The sequence below is a fragment of the Hordeum vulgare genome, chromosome 4H, assembly GCF_904849725.1.
Source record: "Hordeum vulgare subsp. vulgare chromosome 4H, MorexV3_pseudomolecules_assembly, whole genome shotgun sequence".
NCBI classification, from domain to species: Eukaryota; Viridiplantae; Streptophyta; class Magnoliopsida; order Poales; family Poaceae; genus Hordeum; species Hordeum vulgare.
Window position 1 is genome coordinate 562,192,575 of NC_058521.1, and position 10,556 is coordinate 562,203,130.

General features: G+C 43.2%; 1 protein-coding gene across 1 annotated transcript; it reads right to left on the bottom strand.

Moving 5' to 3' along the window:
• Nucleotides 1-7,442: 7,442 nt before the first annotated feature.
• Nucleotides 7,443-10,212, bottom strand: LOC123447044 (histidine-containing phosphotransfer protein 2-like). Its single transcript, XM_045123604.1, has 6 exons — nt 10,062-10,212; nt 9,773-9,906; nt 9,603-9,671; nt 8,502-8,573; nt 8,013-8,085; nt 7,443-7,580 (listed from the first exon to the last, which is right to left on the bottom strand). The coding sequence occupies exons 1-6, from the start codon at nt 10,119-10,121 to the stop codon at nt 7,545-7,547; spliced, it is 444 nt and encodes a 147-aa protein (XP_044979539.1). The 5' UTR covers nt 10,122-10,212; the 3' UTR covers nt 7,443-7,544.
• Nucleotides 10,213-10,556: the final 344 nt, after the last annotated feature.

Below are 10,556 nucleotides of genomic sequence, written 5' to 3' on the forward strand. Positions count from 1 at the left end.
GCGGCTGGAAGGCGAAGTTGAAACGCTGGAGGCATTCCCACGCAAGATGTCCAGGCTTGCGGCAGAGCTAGCAGTGGGAGCGGCCACAATCGCCACCCCCATGGTCATCACGGTCGCTGCGGTTGTTGCCGTAGTCACCGTAGGAGCGATCGCCACCACCACCACCGCTGCGGTGGCCGCGATCGCCGCGGTTTTTGTTATTGTCATGGCCCTAGTAGTCGCCGTGATCGCCGGAGTTGTGGTTTCGACGGCCCCTGCCACGGCCCTTGCCACGGTAGCCACCCCTGTCACGGGCTGTGTAGTTGACGGAAGAGTTGCCAGAGGCTTGATGCAGACGGGCCACGTTGTACTCGCGGCGGCGCTCGAAGGCGATTGCATGGGACTAGAACTCCGCAAGCGACATGCCTTGCAGGTGAGTAGTGGCGGCGGTGATGAGTGCCTCGTAGTCGCTGTCAAGGCCGGTGACGACAGCGGTGATAATGTCCTCATCGCGCATAGGATGACCGGCAATAGCAAGGTGATCAACATTCATTTGAATCTTGGTGAAGTAATCAACCATGGACAGGTTGCCCTTGCGGAAGGTGGCCATCTCAAGTTTGATCTGGACAACACTAGCGTGGGAGTGGGAGAGGTACATCTGCTCAAGGTGTGCCCAGATTTGACGAGAGGTTGTGAACAAAATCACCTGTTGAAGAACGTTGTCGGTAAGAGAGGCCATCAGGTAGCTGAGGACGATCTGGTCCTCATGGAACGAGTGAGCATATGCAGGGTTGGGTGCGTGTACTCCTTTGTCATCAGCAGGAAGAAGCTGATCAGGAGCTGGAGAGGTGCCGCCGACGTAGCCGGCGGCGTTGGCGATGCGCAGAGGCGGAAGGATCTGTGCTTTCCACATAAGATAGTTGGTGTTGGTGAGGCGGGCGATGATGAGACTAGCAGAGGGAGCAGGGATGGAAGAGGCCGCCGGAGAGGGGAGGGGCATGGTTAGGGTGAGAGCATACATGACAGAGGAGGATGAGTTGGCGACGGAGGGAGAGCCCATGATGATTGAGGTTGTTTAAGTAGAGAGGCCTGATACCATGTGAAACTAGAGAAAGAAAGATGGGTTCGGCGCATCAATTTGAATGGCCTTGGGTCATATTTATATACATGCTCTCGGGCACCTTTGGCAACGCCAGATTACAAGGTTGTTACAACAATATGATAGTTATCCTAACTACCATATCTGAACTAACTTACGTGTTGAACATGTTAGTGGTGGTGGTGCGTCCGGATGGGTCGACGATGGTATGTGTTTGCTTATGGTGGTGTTCTTTGGTGTCAACCCTATTGTTCTGCCAAGACATCCGATGGCTTTCGTTGTGGTGTGGTGAGCTTCATGCTCTCGGCGTTATCTCGGTTCATCTTTCTCTTCGAATGTCCTTCGCATGGTCTCTGTCCTGTTGGCATGCTCAAGACCCTCCCATGGTTGTCGTTGTGCTGTAGTGAGCTTCGGGCTCTTGGTGTTGTCTTGGTTCACCTTCACTCAATGACGACGCAATGATGCTTCCAACCTGCTAATCGTTTTGACCGCCCATGGCGGATCTTTGAGTCAAGGTTCATGTTAAGTTTGGCAGTTGTTGATTATGGTTGATCCCGTGTTGTGCCATGGGGCTCGGTACGCACGTCAGTGCGGTGCATTAGGTTGTTTGAAGCCTTAGTATTCATTCTTTGACAACACCCCACATGTACTTGTGATCCTCGTGGTGTTGGTCTTTCTGCCTGCTAGCTAGGTCATGCGTTCTCCTGGTGGGCTGTTGTCGAAGGCATCATCTAGAGCTCAACTCAGTTGTCGTGCTGGGTAGCTGCTCGTTGCGGAGATGTCGGTGGGTTTGTTAGTGGTGGTGATGTGGTCGGCTATGGGTCAACGGTGGCATCATCTTTTCCCGGCCACTCCTTGGAGTGGTTTCGGTTCTTCCGTTCGAAGTCAGGTTAGTGGGGTGTGGTCCTCTTTGGACCACCTTGTTATTGTACGATACCTCTTCATTTTGCCGGGTGTTCTACGATGGCGACCAAACGACCAACGTTCAAGGCTCACCTTGCTTGGTCAAATGAAGCTGGAAGATGAGACCCTGGACAAAACCCCTAACCCAGGTCCTCTTGGTGCGGATGATGGCGGCGCAATTGGTGTTGCGACCCTTCTTGAAGGCATCATGTTGGGGTCTGCTTGGATGATGTGCGATTGGTGCTTGCTACGGGATGTTGGTGGTGGTGAAGAATCCGGAAGGGTCGATGGTGATATGTGTTTGTTTATTGTGGTGTTCTTTGGTATCATCCCTATTGTTGTGCCAAGACATCCCATGGCTGTTGTTGTGGTGCGGCGAGCTTTGTGCTCTTGGCGTTATGTCGATTCATCTTTGTCTTCGACTGTCCTTCGCCCGGTCTCCGTCCTGTTGGCATGCTCAAGACCCTCCCATACTAGTCTTTTCTGCGCACTTTTCCCTCACCCGTGCTTACCTGGGACCAACTTCCCAGTCGGTTACCCATCCTAAACTTGGGAGTTCTGTTTGAATGGGCTTCCGGAAAAGAAGGAATTCCTTATTGATATGAGTAGTCTAACATCCCTATTAAGCCATGCTATCACATACACACCCACTCAGAGGAATCGACGTCCTCGTCGGGCCACACAAACGTTCCTTCTTGCTACATATGTCCGTGCATCCAGTCCGATATATGTGCCATCCCGTGTGCCACGATGGATCACAAATGTCATGAACAACATGATCGCACACGTGTTGGCAAACATCCATATAACCACAAGGGTCGGCTCTGATACCAACTTGTAACGCCCTAAACACACCGGTCGGTGGTCGTTACTCCTAGTAGGATCTAGACTGGCCTCACAGATCAATACTATTTTTTTGCATACTTTGTGCTCACTCATGCGCACCCAATACCAACTTCCCAGTCAGACACCTATCCTAGAATTACATCAAGCAAAGCATGCTTAAGTTGGTACTTATATTTGAATGGGTTCCGGAAAAGAAGGAATTCCATATTGATATGAGCAGTCTAACATCCATATTAAGACATGCTATCACACCTAGGTAGCAATTTTCTCTCATCTTGTGCAACCTTGTTTCCTGTACGATTTTCTTCTTGGTTCCACTCATAAACGGGGTCAACTTGTTTAGATTTTTGATCCGGTTTCCCTTATAAATGTGATCATCCCAAGCTCAAGGGGCGATTCTTGGCTTTGGGAGATTTTTGAGCAATATATTCAGGAGGGGATCCTCTCCCCCCGATGACTGTTCAAAAGAATAATGCAGGATCCGCTATTTCTCAACTGGTACAGAAATATCTATAGCTGAGTCGATGATATAGTCATTGAATATTGCACGAGGAATAGTGCAGATTATTTTAGTTTGTACTTTTTATTTTTCTTTCTATTTTTAACGAAAGTCGAGTTATCTATAATACCTAAGAAGTTGGTCCCAATTTTTTAACATGCAAGATGTCCACATAGCAATCCACATGCAACCGTCCACCTCGGTCCACCTAAGCAGTATAGCCACCTTATCATAAATCATGACTGGTATCCAAAGCGGGCCTCTTTGGTATTCCCTTAACTGATGAGTCAGAGATAGAGATCGACTGAAGGTCTTCTATTGAGCTTCTCTTTGTCGGTTATTACACCAACTCATTGGTTACGAAATACCAAAGGGGCCAGCTTTGGTTTGTTGGAGAAAAAAAATCTGAGGTGACAAGCTGCACATGAAGTTAAATAAGAGTAATTGATGACGTGTCAAGTCTGCGGAGTTGGATTACTGATGTGTAACATTATGATTATTTCATAGTTCTTGCAAATCCGATCTCTTCGCAATGAAGTTGGTTGGGGACTTTCAACACATGCCAACTTTCATTTGAAATACAAAAGATACAAATCAGTGGATTTGATGTCATCGCACTCATGTTTTGCCACTGTACTGACAAACTTTGAGATCTATATTGCCATGTCAACAAGTAAAGACATGGATTACATATTAAAAGTGCATTCATGTTCTGTCATTTAACACCACGTCGAGTATCATTGACAACAAATGGTTGCTTTCTGCTGCAAAATTACTTCCATCTCTGCTCTATTGTTAATGGTAGGATATGTTTTATTTTCCTCTAATAATTTTTCATAGTTCCAACAATATTTTTTATATTGGTAGTTGTGAACATTATGTTAGTAGGCTAAGGAGATTTAAGTTGCTACCCATAAGTACTACTTCGATGGTGAATTAACTTCTCCATTGGAGAGTTCTCGTTCTAAGGCATGCCATTCCAAATCATATTGTGATTTTACATTTAGAATGTTTTATTTGTTCCTCATTATTGTGAGCTCATTTTTAATCACTGCCTCCTAAATCTAGCAAAAAATACCGGTTATGTATGGTTTAATATTTGTGCATCACTAGTTGTAAAGGGTTCAGTACATCAACTCATTTAACTTTGTTGTTATATTCATATGTACATTTGTATCAAATATACATGATTTCATTTTTTTGTCCCTGGTGTAGACTAATTGGATTATTCATTTCTTTTCTTAATTTGCTTGTGTGAACAACCCAAAAAATGCCCAAGGAGTGGTGAAGTGGATGCTCTAACATTCATTTTTTTTCCTTTGCTTTAAAAGATTTGGCATCTCCAAGTAATGTTCTATTTTACTATGTGTAACGTGGGGAAATCTTAATGTAATACTGTAGAGAACAACGACATCGACGAGATTCACCTTTGTGAATAGACCATTACCAATCGAGGTACCATCAACTTTCTGACCATGATTTTTTCCTGTTTATTACTCTCACTCTTACAATTTTGTGCCCTTTCACCTGTGGTCTCGCAAGGGATCTTTTATGTACTATCTCATGTCAGTATTTTTCTTCCCAGTTGCATAATTCATCTATGTTGGGAATAAATGTAAAACAACAAAAGTGGGATGTGTTCTTGCCCTATTCTGCTACATGATGCATCTATCTTTTATCTATCGAATGTCGTAACGTCATGTGATCAAACTTTTTGTAGGGACCATTATCTATTGCTATTTTTTAATACTACCACCTCTCTTATTCTTAATCAGGACCTTTGTCCCTGACACCCACTGTTACTAATCTGGCAGGGATCTTGGTCCCATGGTGTGCTTGGCAGGGATATTAAAAGTTGAGGCCTCTCCTGGTCAAACAAGTGGAGTGGATGCCTGCTCTTTCCCACACTAAAAGATGGCAAACAACTGATGGGTACCTCCCAAGTTCCTATCCATGTCAGCTTGCTTTAGAAATCTTCTGCCAGCTCAATTACTCATGTCGAGGATATAATTGTAATTTTCATGGATTTTCCATTTATCTTGCAAGGTTGATGGAGAAAAGGCATATACGTTATTTGAGAGATAGAGATAAATTAACTTCTTGCCATGAAAATTGTTATCTTGAAATCTGGTGCATTTGGAAAATTATGTAACGGCCAAGTCTTGGATAATATATTTCCAAACATTTACTAATGAAGAATTCCCGTTGTTAGCACCTACACATAGACATGAATACAAAAGAGTGAAGTAAACCTCTCTCCCCCAAAACTCATAACATGTCTGGTCATCACAATTATAATTTTATGTAATCATCAACATTTATTGTTTGATCATACATTCCTATAGCAACGCCCGGGGAATCCTCTAATTTCTCAAACGATTGAGCTCTTTTAATTAGCAAACCAAGGACATTTTTGAACTTTGCATCTATAACCATAGATAGCTAATCTGAGCCCCTATACGCCCGTGGACGCAAGTGGTCGCGCCTGCGGATAGTGATGGGACGGGCATCAAAACTTGGCATTTGCAACCATGGCCCCTATTTTGAAAACACCAAGTCCATGCAAACACATGCACGCCGATCATTTTGGACAAACATAGCTTTAGTGCACACAATGGCACGAATACAAATAGTTCATACTTAATAGTAAATGATCCAAATATAGTTCAAATATAAATATTGTTCATGGTGAATAATTGATAAAATAAAAGGCAATTTTACTCATTTTCATTGTGCGTCCACATATGCTCGACAAGATCATCCAGATGTTGCACATGGATTTGTTGATCTCGTATTTGTCGATGCATCTCCAGAAGTTTGGCAATGCTCTCTGCCACTTATCCCGAGAGGAGGACGTGAACATGAGTCAAAAAATATATCCCGAGAATGGTAGTAATACTTCAACCTCATTTCTTAACTAATATAGTGAAAATGTCATCGTGAAAATACTCCAATAACGCCACCTAGAAAATGATAATGAGACTCTAACCTTGTTGCTAAACTAACATAATGCAAATACAACTTACATACCCCTATTAGATTTTGGTGATTAATGACAAACCAATTGAGAGAACTAGCATTTTATCAAGTTCATTTAAAGAAATTAGTCCTCAAGTTTGAGACCCATACTTCTGTTTTTTCAAGTGGTCGTCTATCTCAAGTTCTTAAAATAGACTTTATAGGATTTTAGTGAATTAAAGTTCACATTGAGTGTAGGAAAATGATAATCAAGTGGGGAACAAGCTAAAGATCAGTGGTTGGACTACAAAGATAAGATCCTCCTCCAAAATCCTCAAGTATAATGCTCTAGCAACTCAACTCTTTTGTTTTACACTATTTGGTACCTCCGAGTTTTTCCATTTAAGTACTACCAATACTTGATCAATGACTAAGCCCTCCTAACCGAGCCATGTTTCTTATAGCTTCAGAACTTCACTCTCCTTTTTGGTACGATAAAACTACATTTTTTGGGATCATCTCTAATAGGTCTCATACCTCCAAGCAAAACATTTTTATCTATCACTTCTGAGACATTTAAATTTTCTTTAGTAGCTACAAACTCTATATTGGTCGACTATTTCCGAGCAACTCCACCCGGTACCTCCAAGCTAGGATTTAGGGATTTGCACCCTAGATGTTGTTCTATAGCACCTTCTAGTGCCCCTCCCCAACATAAATTGTCCTCTCTTCAGTGGTAACAATTTCCTATTGTGTGGTAATGTGACCTTCAAATGGAGGTGGCGGAGGCACACGAACAACACGTCTTAATATAGCAGCCAACACCAAGGCTTGATCTCAAGCTCGACACTTACTCAGTGTAATGCTAGAGAACCAGAAAATATCTCCCCTCGCCTAAAAGGGAGGCACTAGCATTTCACAAGACATTTTTTTTGCGAGGAAGCATTTCACAAGACATTAAAAAGAGCCAACAACATACAGAAAGACCAACTCACCACCAACCAACCAGGTATAGAGTTTACACATAGTGTATGGGCCATCCATGACGGAGGGGAATAAAGAGTAGACACACAAATACATCGACACACAAGACAACAATTTTTGTTCCCAAGGTGGTCACAAAGCAAGAATCGTCATGTGATTCCGTTTTCACCCTCCAAAGCCCAACACCCGTCAAATGCTGCCTACATATTCGGAGATACATGTACCCCATCATGCCAGGGATCACATGGTGCTATTCTCTTATCACTTTGATTACTTCTACCTAGGGCTCAAGGCCGCGATCTGCCGCTCCAGCTACAATAAAAGAAGAATATATTAATGATTATGATAGGTCTATGATGTAAAATGGTGTTTTGGTTATATAATTTCACAAGGCTGCCATATTGCAGGGTAGTCGGTATCTTATTCTGGTACTTGGCAAATATTTAGTGAAGCTTGGAACACAAGGAAATTTCATTTCCTTTCTGGATCTACCCCATAATTCTAAAGAAAAGTGAAGACAAGAATAAGACAAAAACATTTAACGGGCAAATGTGACTTCCAATGACCTCAAACTAAGTGCTCCAGAAACCAATCAATATAGCACTAGGTAAATTGCAGCATCAAGAAAAATATTGTCAAGGTTATTCTTTTTTATCTTATGAACAATATATGACCAATCTATGTATTGTGATACTAGCGAGAAACTAGAAGTAAAAAAGCAAACATAGGCACATAAGGTGGTACCTGCAACATGGTCTGGAGCTTGTTGCGCACATCACTGAACTCGCTCCTAAGAAGAGCCAATGACATGTGACACCTGAAATAAGGCAGATATACAACGTTGTCAATTTTGGAAAGGTTAAGATAAAATGGAATGGCTGGGAAATTGAAACCTCATGCTTAAAAAAGAACTCTAGCCATCTAAAAACTTAATTGCGGTATAAACAGAAGTTTAGAGCCAACAAGTTGCAAGAGAATCATCAAATAGGCATATATTTAGATAAAGAACCGTGTTCTATCAATCACATGATTAGAGATTAATTAAGTGAACAAGTACAATAGTTTTTTTTTGAAAGTACAATAGTTCTTAAGAATGTTAGATTAGTATGAGTTAAAGATAATACCATAAAAGACAAAAGAAGCTGGCAGGCTTGCATACAGGGATTTGACCAACACAAAGAGTAGAGAATAACTATACTATGCAACATGTATAGTGAGGTACCGTGTACTGACCTTTCTTTGCTTTGTGCCACATAGAACTGTCGAAAGTGCATGCAGGCGAGTTTCACTTTCTTAGCACCAACACTAATACATAACAAAAAGAGCAACATCAGGAAACTCGAGTTTATTTTTTCAAACTCATTGAACATGGCATGCTAATACACATGAGCATACTTGCATGCTATAGTAATATTCTCAAGGAGCAATTTCCTATCATGGTTGTCAACACTTCTTTTTTGAAAGACCAGAAAAGAAAATAGTATTGGTCTTGTGGCAATAGTAGATCAGTAGTACCAGAGATCTTTACAAAAGATAAAATTTACACCATTGAGCCATAACAAGGGATGAATACTGACATTTCCGTTACATAGAACATAACTAAATTCAGCTCTTCTAATTATGGCTAAACAACACGAGCCGCATGCCCATGCCCATGCATGATGTACATACCTCGCACGGGCACATCCAAATAGAAACAACATTGATGCATAGGAGACATTAGAAAAAAGGTCCTTTGGTGTGACGTTGAGTAGAAGATCGTTAATTCCATAAATGTTTGTAGAACGACAGTTCTTTATTGTTGACCTAGAATAATGCCATTGGACGAATAGCAGATTCAGTAATACTAGAAATGTTTGCAAGACCACAAAGTTTTCTGCGATGAGGTATAGAATCGCAATTGGCAGGAATACTGACAATTCTGTTGCAGGCAAACACAACTATACTCAGATATTCTACTTATGTGTATACAATATATTGTCAAACGACACTACGCTGACATATACGAACAGAAATGTGAACAGACTTGAAAAACCTCCATTGACATTACACTGAATAACATATCATTAATACTACCAGAAACGTTACGAAGAAGACAAAGTTAATAACATTATTGTTGGCATACTTCCGTTACAAGAAACAGAAGCAGCTCATCTCTTATTCTAATTACACACCACAACCAACATGATGGGCAATTTTTTTTTAGAAAAGGAGTCTGACCTCCGGCCTCTGCATCATCAGAGAGATGCATGAATGACATCGATGCAGAGGAGACACAAGCAAACACTTCAAAATAGGTGGGGATAGAAAAGAAAGGGCTTATGATCATCATACGTGGAGCTGCTCCCAATGAGCTGATGCACCAGGGCGTCCACCTTGTAGAAGTCCACCGCGGGCTGGTTCCTGCGAATGGAGTAGACCAGATCAGTCAGTACAGCAGACGAGATAATGAGATCAGTACAACAAGTCAGAGGGGGAGGGGGCGTGGGGGCGGGGTTACGGACAGCAGGCCGTCGATGTTGTTGAGGATCCTGTCGGCGTCATTGAGGAAGATGTTGACGACCTCGGCGACGAAGCCCGTGGCTGCACTGCCCTCGTCCATCGACTGGAGCTGCTGGAAATACGCGTCCACGGCACCCTAGATCCATCACGCCATGGCAAAAGTCGGGTCAGCCAAATAGCCAGTCCAAACCCATCGTCATTCGTCAACGCCGAGAGCAGAGAACACGGTGATTCCCAGCGATTCGAGCCCGTACCCACACGGCGGCTATAGAGGTGAGGAGAGGGACTCACCGTGGCGTACATGGAGGCGATGTGGGCGTTGAGCTGGGCCCTGAGCGCGGCGGCCGCCATGGCGATGCTGGGCGTCGAGAGGAGGCGGGCGAGCACGTTCGCGTCGACAGAATTCGAAGCTGCTGCCGCGGCGGCGGACTGGACGAGGTCAGGAGAGGAGTGCAGGTTGTATAGCTCGACTCGGCCTTTTGACAGGGAGTGATCGATTACTCTAGTGGCTGGCCGCCATTAAATGGAGAGCTTTGAGATGGCGTGCATGGATGCATGTATGGATGTACATTTGGGTGGATGGATGAATACTGGACAGCTAGCTACAGATTGACAATGGATGCCCACTTTCAATGCATAGCCCATCACTAATAGTATGTATTAGAGTGTAAGACGTGTCTTGCCATTCTGTGTCTTGCCATTCTTTTTCTAGAGTACGCACAAGCATGTGTATCGTATATTCATAGAAGAAAGGGTTAGGAACCCATCCGCAAGTCTACATTTGGC